General features: G+C 39.9%; 1 protein-coding gene across 1 annotated transcript in view; it reads right to left on the bottom strand.

The window, feature by feature from the left end:
• RUFY1 (RUN and FYVE domain containing 1) overlaps positions 1-18459 on the bottom strand; it is a 2127773-nt gene that overhangs the window by 300120 nt on the left and 1809194 nt on the right. Inside the window, exon 14 of the mRNA XM_044069383.1 lies at positions 3149-3278. Coding sequence (XP_043925318.1) covers positions 3149-3278 — 130 coding nt within the window. The remainder of the gene's footprint in view (positions 1-3148; positions 3279-18459) is intronic.

The raw sequence follows: 18459 nt of genomic DNA, 5'->3' as shown, positions 1-18459 counted from the left end.
GACTGATGTGTGGAATAAGCTCTCCATCTACATGGAGCAGATTTCATCCCTGTCCCTATTCAAAAGAAATCGTGATCATTGAATGTGAAATCACAGATTCACACCCGGTCTGACGGCCCCTATGTCTCTGATCGATAGAAGTTGACAGCAAGTAAATTTAATCCCAACTAACATGCCCCCCATATAACCCTTTGCTACCTCTCTACTAACATATCCCAATATACAGGTGTCCAAGGAATTCTAGGACAAAACTGGGTTGTAAAGACCCTGGTGGCTGCTAGCCTACTATGAAGTAATTTGTCTGAAACTATCTGTTGCCAAATAGAAGTGGAGATTCAGACTTTCTGGAAGGGAAAGGAGGCTGCCAGGGTGGGAGGAGGACAAGGTACCTTAATTAGTCATTCTGACTTGTTGGAGAGTCCTTGGTTTTGGGAGGCTCCAGAATTCTTTTTAGAGCCATTTTCTCATTGCCTCTTAAACGTCTGTTTACCTGCATTTTGTTGAGACTGTTTATTTTGTTTTTTTCCAAAACTAGTTCAGGAATTAGAGAATCCCTTTGAACATTTAGAGAAAGAGGCCTGAAAAATCTTAAGAGACTCTCTGTATCAACCTACCTCTGTCATCACACCATCACACTTTTTGATCACGTCTGCAGCAGAGGGTCAAAAACTACATCACTATCCAAAGAATAATTTAAAATCTGATTTTTAACATCATCTTGGATGTTCTATGAATGCACCAGGCAAACCTCCTCAAAACAGTACCAGTGGGCATAGCCCCTGGAAGAAGTATCAACTGAGTAATACACACACTGCAAATGACTATTTAAAGGGTTAAAATGAAACTGCATGTGTTCTAGGTTAGTGTATGTGTTGGCAACAGCATATGCAGAAACATGGAAAAGTACAGAATGTTAAGTTTCTTTTTTCCTGAGCCTGAGGCAGCATTCTTTCTAAATCACATGGTAAAAAGAAATGTACTCCACACTAAGATAGAAATGTAGACAAGAAGTTTCAGATCTATTTTTTACTAAACTTGACATATTTTTATTAGATATTTAGTAATGGTATGAAGAATAAACTGTGTTAGGAATTGTATTAGCTAGCATTTTTCTGTTGGATGCTAGCAGTGGTATGACTGATAATTATTTAAACCAAATGTTTAGCAGAAGTAGGATTAACTAAACCTATAGTTGCTGGGTCAGGCTTGGGAACTGTGCATAAAGACTGAAGAACTTAATACACTATATATATCTGCCTTTTTAGGGTTAGCTGGCTGACCAACAGGAAAAATTGCGCACACACACACACACACACACACACACACACACACACACACACACACACACGCACACACACGCACACACACGCACACACACACACACACACATCCTCCAAAGCTGATTGAACTAAAAGAATGGATGAAGATTCTGAAAAATCCTTCTGAAACAGCTATTTTCTGAGGGATTGAGAAACCTCAGGGCTCTCCTGCTGAAAACACTGGCACATTCTGGAAACAGTCTCAGAGAAACAGAACCCCCCCACACAGAGAATTATAAACTGAGCTCTCTTCAGACTCTAAACCAGACAGCTGAGGAGAAACTCCTGTATCTGTTCCTTCATCTTCCTGTCTGGATTCAGAATCTTAAGTCTTTTCAGGTAAACAGATATCACTCTTTTACCAGAAATTAATTTATAAGAATATGTCACCATATTTTAAAATTGTACTATGTTCTATAGCTGTTTTACATCTGTTTTCTTCTTGTCTTGCATCCTTAACTGGACTAATGTCTATATTTAAATGCTATGTTTTTTAACTGTATAATGCAAATAATACTTAATGTGGAGCTTTTCTCCCCGGGCCTCCGCTGAAAATGGACCTGTGTCTAGTCGGACTCTCCCGGTCAACAAATGTAAATAAATGAATAAATAAATAAATAAGAAAGATCAGCAGCCTGAATTAAAGCCAGACCCAGTAAAATGCTCCTGTATAAGGAAATTTGAGGAGAAGTAGATACAGGTTTAATTTTCTGTTTCTTTTTGACAAGAAAAATGGAACCAATAGTGTTATTACTGTCAGCAGCAGCTTTCCCACGGATGGGCACAACTTTCTGACAAAACAGGGAAGCCTTCCCTTTTCCCTCTTCCATGACCTACAAGACTGGTTCTCCCTTGCCCACTGACTGGACCCCAACAGACACAGAGGATGTGGCTAACCCCTGGTTCACAGTGGCTGCAGGTGCTACATCAGAGGGATCCGGGGTAAAAGCTGAGTTGTCTGAAGTACAGCTAATAGCCACAGCATGGTCACCCACCTGTGGCTGAGGGAAATTGCTAGCCTGGTGTGTTGGCAAAGCCTGTTTGCTTAACTTTTTTCTTTTTACAACTGGAAGAAGGGATGACAGTGAGACCAGAGGTTTGTTCCATGGTCAAGCTGAAAATGGTGTCTCTTTCTCAGTGAAAAAAAGCAGCAAAAAGCCAACAAAACATGTCTTTAGCCATATTTTTTTTCAATAAAAATACAGTAAAAAAAGCACTGTAAAACACTTTACCAGCCCCCAAATGTAAAATGAATGTAATTTCTCCACAGAAAAAGATAGTTTTCAATTACTTTAAACAGCTTTTAAATTGACAGGAAAAAAAAGAGTTCTCATTTAAAAATTACAACAGTCTCATGACAATTAAAACGCAAACTCCTAAATTTAAAATAATTTTCCTAAACAAGAAGGTATTAACAAACAAGCAAACATTTTTTTACATGGAAGGCTTTTCCCCAAAGGGAACTTATCTGCTCAACAAAGGAACATCACAAGCCGACTGCCAATCATCAAAAGCCTCAGAAGAGTGTACTCTTTGGCAGCAGGAAAACTCTGAAAGGCTTGGCACCAAACCATCCTTTTAGTCAGCTCAGCTCAAGATGACTGATGGTTTTGTTGCATGGAAGGTGCCCTGAGGCTTTGGAAGCTGATCAGCTGTTATATCCTATGCAGGATATAACCCATATAGCTAAGGTTACTGTAGCAGTTATCAATATGATGAACACTAAGTTATATTCTGATTATTTGTTGTTTTATGGTCCTTAACTGAGAAAAAAAACTCTATTGCAGCTTGCATCAATGCATTCCACTCTAAACTGCAAATATGTTTACCTGCTGCAACCCAGGTAGTTGCTGTAACTGTGCTTTGAGCTGAGCAGACATCTCCCGCTCTTGCTCCAACTCCTGCTGTAGTCTTTGCCTCTGTTCCTTCTCTGATTTGAGTTCATTCTCCACAGATGCACTAAAGACAAAAGGTAAAGATGTTAGTGCTCTCCAAGGTCACTAAGAGAAAGTTATCATAAATGATAAAACAATAAACAGATCACATGAAATAAACTTTAACCAATCCTGCTGCTATGGTACATTGATCTAGCAATTATACAGAAGAGGGCAAACTGCAGTTTATATGGGTAACACAATAATGCAATTTGAAAAACATTTAAGATCAATCAAGCCAAAAAGAAAACCAAAGAACCAGTGAAAACAATAGTAACACTTCTCAACAATTCTTGAGAAAATGCTTAAAATACCCAAACAAACACAAAAGAGACATGCATAAAACAAAATAAGACTAAAATATTTTATTTTTTTTTAATCTGCCAACTCCTTACATTCACAAAAGTATATTTTTCCTCTGTCTTCCCCATCATCTCCAACATTTGCTGGCTATCAGAGGAAAAATCCTTTGAATTTTACTTGGGGTATAAAAACATATTTGCAAACATTTCCATGCAAAATTCTAAACTTTATGGACTTTGTCACATACTTGACACCTCTACAGATATCTTTCTATTGTTCATCTGTAATTTGCCTTTTTGTTCTGTTTTATCAATCTTTTCTAACATTCTGTCATTAACTCTTACAGCTATCATGCAATATTTTGCAAAAGCAAGCAGTCTTTTGGTTGTTCCCGGTTAAGGGTCACCAGTCTGCAGACTGATTGGCAGTGGTGCTTTACGGTGTCGAGTTGCTAGCCTGATGCCCAACCTTCTCAGAAGGCACACACATACATACACGCACCTACCTGCATGTCTTTAAAGCTCACTCGACTGCAGGGAGAACATGCAGACTCCGCACAGAAGGCGCTCCAGATGAGAATCAAACCAGAGAACCTCTTGCTATGAGGCAACAATGCTAAATGCTGCAACACCACTCCTACTAATTATCCACTTTTAACAGCATTTTCTGTTCTACTCTCAACTGAAAACTCTAACAGGTCAAGTCATTTACTCAGTACTTCCCCTCCCACTCTCCTTTTTTCCTTGCTTATACCTTGTTAGCATTCCCTGACAAGGAAGGCAGTCTCTAACCTGCAGTCCAAGCTCCTGAATTAGCCTCCTCCCACTTTATTACTTTTCTCTCCTGAGCTATTTGCTCCCAAGTACCTTGGTTTCTTTAATTCTTTTCTGCCAGTAAATGTCACTCCTTCTAGCCTATTTCCTAAGCCCCTACCTACAGACATCCCTCCCAATTCCTGTGTTGGTTTAGTTTTTAGAATACGTGATTCTGATTTATGAACATAATAATTTACATGGTTATTACTAGTTTCCTTAAGGACTTGCATTTAAAATCCTAATCTCTGTCTACCTGTCAAATTACTTCCATTTCATTTTATTTAGTGAAATTTGTAAATGCCGCGGTGGTACAGCGGTAGTGTTGTTGCCTCACAGCAAGAGGTTCTCCTGTTCGATTCTCGGCTGGAGTGCCTTCTGCGTGGAGTCTGCATGTCCTCCCCACGGTCGAGTGGCCTCTGAAAGACATGCGTGAATGGGCGTGCCTTCGCTGAAGGTTGGACGTCGGGCTGGCAACTCGGCACCATAAAAATCTACTGCCAGTCATTAGCGGACCGGAGTTCATCTGTGGGGATCCCTAACCGGGAAAATTCGAAAAGACAAACATAAAAATTTGTTTACGGGGAACATGCATGTGGGTACTAAATACCCATTTTCAGCTGAGGCCTGGGGAGAAAAGCTCCAAAGATTTACACAACATAAAATAAAACAGTAGTACAAAAGAAATTCCAAAAAATATATATACATACAGTTTGGTAGTGGAATACATATGATAAAATAAACCATGAGACGACACCAGTGATGTAAAACTAAAACTAAATAAAAAAAATTACAATTAAATATGAGAATTAGTATATACAAAAGTACAAGAACTACAGTCAACAATGCTAGGAAATAAAAATAAAACAATAAAATTCCAACTGAAGAGTGGGGAGAGAGAAGATGTTGAAAGATATAGATGCACTCTATGATGAGGTTAGGTTAGTAAGAATGTAAAGTATTTGTCAATGTAGATCATACTGGTGAGGTGCATGGGCTTAGCCATGAGTTAGTGAGAAACTTTTTGAGAGAGGACTTAAGTACATGGAAGGTAGATGTATTTCAATCAGAATTTTAGACAGAGTTCCACAGTTTGGATATGCAGTGTGAGTAAAAAGTTTGCCCTATACTTTTTTTTTTTGGTTAATAGATTTCAAGCAGGTTTTATCTTTGCAGCACACAGGGAGATTTAGGAGACAATGATGAAGTAATGAAGAAGTAGAAGGGCAGGTAGAGGGATAATATAGTATTTTATGGGTTAGAAAAAGTTGAGTATGGCCTAGTTGATGTTGGAGTTCTAACCAGTTGACAGCACATAATGAGCATTACACGGCAGGTTAGCTGCAAATGTAGCTATCTTATTATAGCACTGCTCCAGTTGTGATTTAAGAGACATCTGGATGTTAGTCAAAATAGGTGAGCCATAGAGAACAGAGGGCAAAAGATAAGTGTTACCTGGGGTTATTCTACTAGGAGTGAGGAATGGTTTGTTTTACACAGCAGACAAAGCTTTTGAAAAGATTTTATACAGTTTTGTATGTGAAGATCAAACTTATATTTTTCATCCATGGTGACACCAAGCAATTTGGTATGGGTAACTACAACAGCTGTACTGCTTAAACAGCTAATGTGGAAGTTACTTTTAGCATTGGCATGGAACTTTGTTAAAAATAGTAGTTGTTTAGTCTTTTGGGGATTAAGTAAAAGTTGGTTTTGATGTGGCCACAGTTTGACTAAGTTGAAGGCATTTTATGACATGGACTGTAGTTGCAGTGGGCTGTCCATGAGAGCTGAGTCATCTGCATAATGACCAAGGCAAGCTTGCCGAGAGGAGGTACCTAGGTTATTGATGAAAATATTAAAGAGTAGTGGACTGAGAATACTGCTTTGAGAACGTCCATTTTAACTAGGAGAAAATGAGAGAGACAGACATTTGAGGTTGCTATCTCAGAAAGGTAGTTAGAGAACCATGGAAGCATTAGTTTGGAAAGGCATCATCAACCCCTTTTTTTAAAGTGAAATCTGCAAGGTACAGTGTAATTAACTTTTAAAGGGATATTGGCAAGCAGCTTGCTGAAAAATAAAAGTAAAGACAGAAATAAGAGTTTGACAGGGTGGGAAATGAGTAGTTACAGAAGTAGCTGCCTCCCTTGCAGTCATAGTCTTTAATACATTAAATACAAAAGGGCACAACTGGTTTATGCATTTAAGGGTAGTAGGAATATTTTTAAGGTTAAAGGTTACATTTTACTGAAAGCAAGCAAGTTGTTTTTCACATCTAATATTGGAATCGAGACAGGATGCATCAATTTGGGGGTACAGCTCCTGTTTGGAAGAATAAGTTTCCTTTTTGGAAAGTGTATAAAGTTTTTTTTTCTTTGCTATGAGTTAAAGGGAATTTTTTTTGATGTTTTAGGTTTTGGTTCCTTGGGTGTTTCTATTCAAGTGAAATGTCTGAGAAAATATTCCATGGGTTCAAACAGAAATGAGAAGTAGCAGCTACATGTATACTCAAGATAAGCCTGACAAACTTTAGCATGCACTTGTAAGCTACAACATGGCAGTACATATTCAGAAGAACTGCCAAATAAAATGCTTTTTATCAAAATAGCTGCTTTGTCAATAGTAATATGGAATATAAATATATCATGGCCATGTTAGTGAGAAGATAGTAAGGTATGCATTGCATGTAAATGACTAGATAGTGACATGAAAATAAGTGTCAATATACTGGCAGCCACTGTATATGCAAATAAATTCAAACATGGTGGCTCAATTCAGAAATGCATAAAAGTTAGCACAATAAGCAGCCATGATCAGCTATTCTGAACACCAGCATTTTTCTGTGTACGAGCATATTGCTCATGCTAATATACTAGTAGTAGTGTCTGCTTCAGCTGGTCAGCAGGTGTTTGTGGTCACCTTGGGAAATAATGCCCATTATGTTTGTCCTTCACGTTTCAAAAGTATCCATTACTGGCTGTCATATCATCACTTTCACTACTGTGACAGAGTCAACCTCTACCATGAGAACAGTGACAACAGAGGAGCTAGCAGACATATACTGTCCGTACATGGAATCAAGCACGGTTTGCAGACTGCATATCCCCATGAACATGAAAATTTCTGTAGCAAGAACAGTCCTTGATATAGGGACAATTCAGGGCCTGATAGTGGACATGTTAACAGCTTCACTGGTGTCGGCCTCTAGAATCTTACACAGTTATTTAAAGGAGAACTGCAGGCACAGACTCAAAAAACATGTTTATTTTATCGTGTTATGAGGTTTCCAATATTCTGACACCACTGTGGGACTCTACAGGTTTTTAAATATTTTTATATGTAATTTCAGAGTCTGGCTACATGGGGTCTAGCATTTTGATGAGTTAAAAATTTTTGCAAACCTCCATGTATCCCAGAATTCAGAGTTTGTCCTTAACACATTACATCATGCAGGCTTCTTTGTTCAGAAGCTACTGTCACTGCATTCATTTTACATGTATACACTGGGGTCTTTCATTCTGTAAATTTCAATTGAAATATCCTGCTGTTCAATGACTACTTAAAAAAGTAAGTGAGACAAAGCCAGAGAAAAGAATTTTCTAAGTGTTTTTACTGCTGCTTCTTTACAGAGATCTTAATTTGAACTCTTTTGTCATGCCTGAGCTGTAGTTCTTTAGATCTCCTCCTCTCCCCCTTCACACTTCCCCTCCCTAGCTGTCAAACTGCTAAAGGTAATATGACCTGTTGTTGCTTTGACACCTCACCACAGGAGACTTAACTCATCCACTGTTTTAGTTCTAGACAGTGGGACACTTATTTATACAGCACCATTGCCTCCTGTCATGAAACAGGGATGCATACTTCAGAGTAATTAGAAACGCAGTGTATTTTAAAATCAAAACAGCTACTTTCTCAGAGCTGGCCTGTTTGCCTGAAATAGTCAACATTTTTAACAGTGCTGTAAACAGAACATTGTTAATGGACCAAAAATAGTAATTTCTCTTGCATTTCAAAATCACCACTGCCTCAACATATGAAAGTCTTGTGATGCCCATATACACGTTTATCTTGCATAACTAACCATTATGCCAACAATTATATATTTATGCCTTATTATTTACATGACTCGCATAATAGTGGTGCTGGCTTAATTACCAATACACAGCTTGGTTTGCTGGCACGTACTTCTGGAGATTGGTTAACCTGAAAACTCTTACCGGCCCACTGTGTGATCATATTGTGATGTAGACCCATGCTGAAATGCACCATGTACAAACAGTAATAGTTGTACTACAGCAAAATTATGTTGCATGCAGACATCTGCAGGACAGTATTCAGTGTCTAATCTTATTTTGATAATTCTATTCTGTTCTCAACATGCTTACACACCCTTTGTGCTTTTCTCCATATAAACCTGCCCCACATCAGTATTTATGACATCTAATAGTGATTTTTGTTTTTGCCTATATAAATATACACACCCACACACCTACCTACCTACCTATCCCCCCACACACACACCTACCTAACTACCTACACAGACACACCTACCTGCACACACAGACACATCTACCTACACACACATGCACACGCACACACACACACACACACACACACACACACACACACACACACACACACCTACCTACCTACATAGACACACCTACCTACACACACACACACACCTACCTACACACACACACACACCTACACCTACCTACACACACACACACACACACCTACCTACACACACACACACACACACACACACACACACACACACACACACACATACACACACACACGCACACACACACACACACACACACTCCTACCAAAAAGTACAGTTTTGTACCTACCATAAATGTAGATGTCCGAACTGGATAGCATCTGCAGTCATAACAACTGGGTTGTCCTGTCGTCAGGCAGCCCTTGGTCGGCGGATTCCAAAGTCTGGGTCCGGCCGCTGATGTCGCACTTCACCCGAGGTCATCTCTGCTGGTCTTGGTATAAAGGCATCAGCCGACACCATTTTCCTCAGTGTTTCTTGCCCCAGATGCCAGTTGCCCTCTTGGAAGGCTAAATTTTGGATAAATGCCAATGTTTCCAAAAAGATAGAAGGCAAACACAAAAATAAGCATGTATGTACATATATACAAACAAATACACCATAAGAGACTCCCCTCCCAGCTAGCTATTGGGAGGATAAATACCCTAGGAGTACCACAGAGGGAAGGAGGGAGGGTAATCCTGACTGCAGATGCTATCCAGTTCGGACATCTACATTTATGGTAGGTACAAAACTGTACTATGTCCTTCATGGATGCATCTGCAGTCATAACAACTGGGTAGAATACCATAGCCAACTAGGGGAGGAGGAAGATAAAATTATGGTGTGGTTAGGATCCCTTGCAATACAGCAGTGGCAAACCCTGCTCGGGATCTAGAATATAGAGGTAAATTATAATGCTTGGCAAATGTATGCACGGAGGTCCAAGTAGCCGCCTCAATAATGTCCTTGGTTGCCACTCCTCGTAAGAAAGCTGTGGTAGTGGCTATAGCCCCTGTAGAATGAGGCCTTATGTTCTGTGGAATTGGAATTCCATGGAAGGAGTAACAAAATCTTATGCAATTTCCTATCCATTTGGAGATTGTCTGTTTGGAAATTGCTTTTCCTTCCCTCCCTGTTGCATAGGCTACCAAAAGCTGGTCAGTTTTTCTGTTACTTTTGGTTCTGTCCAGGTAGTAGCGTAGCTGTCTATGTACGTCCAAGGTATGCAGCATTCTTTCCCCTCTGTTTTGTGGATTGGAAAAGAAGGTAGGTAGGTGGATTGCCTGGTTTAAAGACACTCTGGATACCACCTTAGGCATAAATGTAGGATTAGTTCTCATGGACACCCTATCTTTATGGAAGATTAGGAAGGGTTGTACTGCCATTAAGGCCTGAAGTTCGAAACCCTCCTTGCTGAGGTAATTGCCAGTAGGAAAGCAGTTTTCCATGATAGGTGCTGTAGATCTGCTGTTGCTGCTGGTTCGAGGAGGAGTGTCAACTTTTCTAGCACAAAGTTCAAGTCCCATGCTGGTAATGGTGGTTTCCTTGGAGGTTTTACATTCTTGATCCCTCTGAGGAACTGCCTGAGTAGAGGATGTGAAAAGACAGGTGGATCAAAGCTGTATTCTGCTGAAATAGCTGATGCATGTATCTTGATGGAGGAATAGGACAGGCCTGTATGTAAACGCTCTGCCAAATACTCCAGAATGTTTGCAATATCTATATTCGACACATCTTTTCCTCTTTCAGTACTCCAAATGACAAACCTTTTCCATTTTCCTGCATAGTTCCTTCTTGTTGAAGGTCTGCGGGCTTCAAGGATAATGTCTTTAACCCTTTGGGAAAGATCTGGCTTAGTTGCTGCTATGTGATGTTCCAGGCAGTCAGCTGCAAAGTTTTAGGTTTGGATGCATGATGCTGTAGTTGTTCTGAGTTAACATCAAAGGCATCAGGGGTATTGACCACATTTTCTCCCGAGACATGCTCCTCAGCAATGGGTACCAGTGTTGTCTTGGCCAGTTCGGAGCTATCAGGATTATCCTTGGTCGTTCCTCTTTGATTTTCAGTAATACCTTGTGTATCAAGGGAAGAGGTGGAAATGCATATGCTGTCAGACCTGTCCAGCTGAAGGAAAGAGAATCCACCTTCCATGCAAGTGGGTGGAATGTCCTTGTGCAGAATTTTTGAGCTGGTGATTGAGAGGGAGCGAATAGATCTATTTGTGGCATTCCCATTTCTTTGTGATGGTCTTGAAGATGTCTGGGTGTAGCATCCATTCGTGAGCATCCGAGGTGGTTCTGCTTAACATGTCTGCTAGGGTGTTCTCTTTTCCCGGTACAAATATTACCTGTAACTGGATGTTGTAGCTGAGAGCCAGATTCCAAAGGTCCAAAGTCATTCTGCATAGGCGGTATGAATGAGTGCCTCCCTGTTTGTTGATGTACCACATGACTGTGGTGTTGTCTGTCCTTATCATCAAATGGCCTTCTTTGAGGAATGGTCTGAATTTTTGGATTGCCAGTTTTACTGCCAGCATTTCTTTTTGGTTTATGTGCAGGTGAAGCTGGTCCTGAGTCCACAATCCTTGTACGCATTTGTCCAGCATGTGCCCCCATCCTAGGTCTGAGGCGTCTGTTGTGATGGTTTGGTTTGTTGAAACTTGTGGAAGGGTAGGCCTGGGTTTGACTGGCATGCTTGGGCCCACCAGAGGAATTCCTGTTTTAGGCATGGGATTAATGGTATTTCTGCTTCTAGGCTGTGCCTGTGTTGAGACCATAAATTCTTTAGGTACCACTGTAGTTTTCTCATATGCAGTCTGGCATGTGGGACCAAGATTATGCATGATGCCATGAAGCCCAAGGCCTGCAGAACTTTTCTTGCTGTTAGTTTGTTCTGTCTTGTTAATGCCAAGAAGTAAAGAGGGAGTTCTTTTGTTTTTCTGCAGTTAGGAATGCCATTTGTTTTACTGTGTCCAATTCAGCCCAAGAATGTTCTTGTCTGGGATGGTATCAGCCTTGACTTTTGGAAGTTGACTGTGTATCCCAGGGCTTGTAGCAAGTAAATGACCCTTTGTAAATCTGTTGTCAGCTTGCTTTTGTTGTCCGCTTGTAGCAGGCAGTCGTCCAGGTATGGATAAATTTGGATTCCCTGTAGTCTGCAGTGGCGATTACTGATGCCAGGCATTTTGTGAATACTCTGGGCGCAGTAGATAAGCCAAAGGGCAATGCTGAGAATTGATAATGCTCTGATCCTGCAAGAAATCTGAGGTATCTTCTGCAATTGGGTCGAATGGGGCGTGCAGGTATGCCTCCTTGAGATCTAGAGTTACCAGCCAACACTCCTTGCCCAGCATGGGAAGAAGTTGCTGTAGGGTCAGCATTTTGAATTTTGGGACAATGATATATGTGTTTAAGATGGACAGGTCGAGAATAGGTCTCCAACTTTTCTCTTTTCTTGGTACTAGGAAGAGTCTGGAGTAGAATCCTTTGCCCTGTTCTGTTATTGGTACTCTTTCCACAGCTCTCATCTTGGATAATTTCGTTATCTGCTGTAGAGCTTCTATTTTTTGATTTGGAGGCAGGTTTGGCATTCCTCCTCTTTTTACTGGCAAGGTGTGGAAGTGGAACCGGTAGCCTTGGTCTATGGTTTGCAAAATCCACTTGTCTTTTGTGATATAGTGCCAATTTTTCGAAAATAAGGCTAACTTTCCGCCTAATGGTGCTGCTATTGACTCCCTGGTAGGCGGAGTTAGAGTCAAGTCACTGTGATTGTCCTGTTGCAGTGGCAGTGGTTGTGTCTGTGCCTCTGTTATTACCTTGCCACTGTCGTCCTCTGTAGGCACCTCCTCTGGATTGATTTCTGCCTCTGGATCGTCTGTTTCTGCCCCTTTGGGATCTTGTGGAGTCAGGAAAGGACCAATTTTTGGCAGGCCAGTTCCTACTAAACCTTGGGGGCTGAACCTGTAAGAAATCTTTAACTGTTTGTACAGATTTTGCCTTTTCTTCCATTTTCTTCATTACCTGCTGGGCAGGTGTACCAAATAAACTGGCCTTATCCATGGGAGCATCTAATAGCTTTGCTTTAACATGATCCGGTAAGACCTGTTCTTTCAGCCATGCATGTCTTCTTATCACTGTGCCAGTCATGGCTGATCTAAATGAAGCCTCCAGTGCATCATAGCCACATTTTAAGGAATGGTTACTGACCTGTTGTATGTTATTTACCATTTCTAATACATATTTCTTGTCTAAAGATTCATCAGAGGATACTTTTTTAGTCAACTGATCAAGCATAAACTCTTGGTATTGGATCATGTGAAATTGACAGTTTAAAGCTCTAGCTGAGAGAGTAGCAGAGGTGTAAACTTTTTCCCCCCATCTGTCTAAGGACCTGGATTCCCTTTCTGAAGGAATAGGGTTTTTTGCTGTGGTCGAGGCTACTGCCTTAGGCCCCTGGGAAATAGTTTCGGGGTCTGCCAGTGGGGCCTTGTATAGGTGGTGATGAGTGTCAGGTACCCTGTAATATCTATCAGGTTTGGCAGGGGCAGGAGGTAAAGAATCAGGAGCAGTGCAGACATCATTAAATGCGTCATCCACAACAGGTAAAACAGTAGGTATAGCTAAGGGCCTATGTTGTGGTAAGTGTAGAAAGGTCCTAAGCCTTTTTCTTGAGTCTGAGAAATCTTGTCCCTGCCATTGGAATTGTTCTCTCATGGCATGCAAGGTTTCCCCAAAGGAAAATTCCTCTTGTGGAGAGGCAGCTGGAATGGATTCTTCAGCATCGGAGTCTTCATATGTAGAAAAAGGGTCCTCTGGCTGTTCTGAAATGTCGGAGTCATCCAGAAGCCTCAGAGGACACTGGCTCGGGGGGCTCTGTCCTAGGTCTCTTTTCAGGGGGCTGAGAGGCCCTGTCTGGGTGAGATTGGGATCCCCTAATTAAGGATATTAAATCTTATGCCAGAGTAAGCATTTGTGAACTAGAAGTGGGCCTGTGTGAGGGAGGTTTAACAGGCACTGACTTAGCAGATTTGGCTGCTTTGGCCCTGGCAAAGGCCTTGATAGACATGGCTGCAGGGGGTCTAGCAGCACCACGTGCTGGGGTAGAGACATCCAAAGGTATGGTGTCTGATAAATCAGTAGAAACCACGGTTGTAGGCAAAATTTCTGAGGCCGATTCAGGTAAGGTAGCAGGAGCCTCAGTAGTAGCCATGGATTCGGCTGGAGATTGACCAGTTTTCTCGGTTTCGGCTGAAACCGAGACACTCATGACTTGCTTCACCGTGGTTTCGGCCGAAACCGCGGACCGCAGTGTCGGTCTTTTCTTGCGTTTGTTAATAATTTGGGTAGTCGGAGGGTCCGGCGGCATAATGTCACATAAAATCTGAGCCAAAAACTGTTCAGCAAACTCCGACCCGCCTTAGCGTTCGTCGGTTGAAGGAAGCGCAGGCGAACAGGCTGCTACGTCGTGGTCTGGGCCTAAGCAAGGCAAACAGTAAGAGTGGAAATCTTTATGAGGTATTTGTTTCCCACAAGTTAAACAGTTATTGACTTTTTCTGACATCGGCTGAGGCAAGAAAGAGTCCCCAGCGGGTACTTAGCTTTTAGAAGTCTTGGTAGTATTCGGTAGTAGTAATCTCTGGATCTGACCGACCAGCACTTGCGAACAGCTTCTGCTTCGGGCGCCACGCGGCAAGAAAGACTGAGGAAAATGGCGTCGGCTGATGCCTTTATACCCGAAGACCAGCAGAGATGACGTCGGGTGAAGTGCGACATCAGCCGAAGCCAGACCCAGACTTTGGAATCCGGCCGACCGAAGGGCTGCCTGACGACAGGACAACCCAGTTGTTATGACTGCAGATGCATCCATGAAGGACATCACACACACACCTACACACACACCTACACACACCTATACACACACATACCTTGCTCTTGCTTGCACGCACACACAGCCCTTGCTTGCATGCATGCACACACACAGCCCTTGCTTGCATGCACACACACACACAGCCCTTGCTTGCATGCACACAAACACACAGTCCTTACTTGCATGTACACACACACACACACACACACAATCCTTCCTTGCATACACACACACACACACACACACAGCCCTTGCTTGCATACACACACAAACACACACACACACACACACACACACAGCCCTTGCTTGCATGCACACACAGCCCTTGCTTGCATGCACGCGCACGCACACAGCCATTGCTTGCATGCACGTGCGCGCACACACACACACACACACACACACACACACACACACACACACACACACACACACACACACACACACACACACACACACACACACACAGACAGCCCTTGCTTGCATGCATATACATCTCACAACATATTTATGTATATACAAAATCAAAACACACAACTTTACAAGACAGACAAGCCTAGCTTAAAAAGGGGGTGGGGGAGAAATTTCATCCTCTTTAAATACTAGCCATTTCTCCTGGAGTCCACTATCACATAAAGTAAAACAAATCAACATACTGAATTTGTGAACCTCAAAAGCAACACTACAAAATAATTCCCCATTGTCCAGCATTAAATAATCATGCTTTGTTAAACTAACAGTTCTGTGCACGCAAGAAGTAAAATAAATGTGTCTGTGTGTGTGTGTGTGTATATATATATATATATATATATATATATATACATATATATATATATATATATATATATATATATATATATACATATATATATATATATATATATATATATATATATATATATATATATATATATATATATATATATATATATATATATATATATATATATATATATACACACACACACACACACACACACACACACATATATATATATATATATATGTATGTATGTAACTCCGAACCAAACAAAACCAATGACAGTCCCAGTCACAGAAATATGCACTGAACACGAAGATGTAACCACTTTCCTTTTATTTAAATGTTAAAATAACAGCAAAAACTGGTTGAGCGCTTTCATCTACTGTAGTAGATTTCATCAGAACCATTGCTAACAGCCATTAGCCTCTTTAAATATGGTCCTAAACCGTTCAAAAACTGAATGCATGTGTATTTTACAAATTGATTAATTAAATAAGTTACATAAATTAATTAAAATTTAAAGTGCTCAGCGCATGATTCCACAATGTCTACCTATCACTTGTTTCTTTCCTTTTTTGTCTTAATTAATACTTGTATTTAACTTATTCATCAAATATAATTGATATATAATATCCCAATAATACATATTTACTACTAATACATATACAATTATACATACAAATTATTAAAAATATTAAAAATCTAAAATGTCTAATAATTATAATACCATGATTGTGCAGTCCCCTATAATGAACTAACCTGTCTTTACTTCTAACAGAGCTTATCTGAGTATTCTTCATGTTTACCCTCACCTATACTTCTCTAATACTGACCTAATAGATATAGTATCATTAAGCCCTGGAAATTCAGAAGCATTAAGCTTAATTTGCCATCTTGTTTCCTCTTCTCTCAATGATAGTTTTATATTCCCACCCCTAGGATTGGATTTGATATATTCTAATATACCAAATTCAAAGGAGTTACAGCTACTGTTACCATTAAGATGTCTCCATAATGCATTATTTGTATCCTGTCTTTTTATCCAATAGTAATGCTCATATATTCTATTCCTCAGATATCTAACGGTCATACCTACGTAGTAACAAGGACATTTTGTGCACTTAGCCAAGTACACCACATGTGTTGTCCTACAATTACCTTTTCGAAACCTTATAGTTGTACTTTGGGGATCTTCCAGAGTCATACTCGTAACTGGTATGATGTGTTTACACTGATTACACCTCCCACACCTAGTTGTTCCCCTGTCCAGTTGGTTACAACCCATGCTCTTTTTCATCCCAAATCTTGTCTTGAGATTATTACCATTTCTAAATACAAATTTTGGTCCATCTCCCACTATCTTATAAACACCATCATCTGTTTTTAAAATGTTCCAGTTGTTCCGGATTATGTTTTTGATACCATTCACCTCTGGTGCATATTGTATAATACATGCTCTAGTAAAGTCATTTGTGTCCAAGGGTCTATTTTGCCCTAATACACCACTATTCGCTCTGCCTAATATTGGCTTATATTTTTTCCCCCATTCTTTCTTAATGTATTCTGTGGTGTCCATAATAATGCCCTTCGGGTATCCTCTTGCCTCAAACATTTTTCCTATATTATCCATTTCTAACACCATATCTGAGTACTGGGAAGTCATTCTGGCAGCTCGGATATATTGCCCTTTTATTATGCTCCTCTTTTGGTGTAGGGGATGACAGCTTGTAAACTCTAAATAATCATTACTAAAAGTTTCTTTCCTATATAAATTGGACTTGAATCCATGGTCACCTATTGTAATTCTAGTGTCCAAGAATGCTATGCTCTTTTTGTCCATATTGAATGTGAACCGTAAATAATTACATCTGGTATTGAGATAGGTTATAAATTCATTAATAGTACTTTCATTTCCCCTCCACACTACAAAGACATCATCCAAAAATCTTAAATAACATGCTATGTGAGATTTCCATTTACTAAATAGAATAAATTCTTCCTCCTAATTTAAGAGGAATAGATTGGCATACATGGGGGCGCAGGCAGCCCCCATTGCTACTCCTTTACTTTGCCTATAGTATTCCCCTTGAAACATAATATAATTATGAGTCAAAACTACCTCCATAAAGTCCATTATTAAACTTATTTTGTCCCATTCCATGTCACTATATTTCTGTATACTATTTTGGAATCTGGTTAGTCCTTCCTCTAAGGGGATGCTAGAAAAAAGATCAACTACATCGATGGTAATTAATGTGCAGTCATCAGTAATATATTGATTATCCAGTCTCCCTAGAAAATCCCATGAATCCTTCACAATATGACCAATCTTTGTGTATAAGGTTTTTAACCAACCATCCACTACTTTACCAAAAGGGAAAGTTTTAGATTTGCTCCCCGATATGATGGGTCGAAAAGGGGGTTCTACTGTATTTTTGTGGACTTTCAGAATTCCCACTATAGTACTGATGATGGGTGAATCTTCCTTTAAAAATTCATATAAACTAATGTTAATTCTGTTATCTAGTAACATTTCTTCTAAAATTAAATCTATTTTGTGATATCCTATGTTAACTTCATTAATGGATGTGACTTCATAATTGCCTGAATTGAATAATATACTATTAATTTTATTATTATATTCATCGACATCATATATTACTACTCCCCCCTCCCTTATAGGGCTTCATTATTCTAATATTATTACTGGCCTGCATTTGTTTCATTATTTCATATTCTTTATAACATAAGTTGTATTGATATTTTATACCTTTGTTCATATATTTATATAGCTCATTAAGAACAACTTTTTCATATATAGCCAAGGTATTGTTTGGGGGGGGTGTAAAAATACTTTTTTTCTTAAATTCATCCTTTTCTATTGTATTTTTCCCTTTAAAGTATACAGCTA

Source organism: Protopterus annectens, chromosome 4.part0 (assembly GCF_019279795.1).
Source record: "Protopterus annectens isolate FY-2018-M chromosome 4.part0, PAN1.0, whole genome shotgun sequence".
NCBI classification, from domain to species: domain Eukaryota; kingdom Metazoa; phylum Chordata; order Ceratodontiformes; family Protopteridae; genus Protopterus; species Protopterus annectens.
Note: the sequence above shows the minus strand (reverse complement) of the source record. Positions and strands in the feature narration are given on the sequence as shown.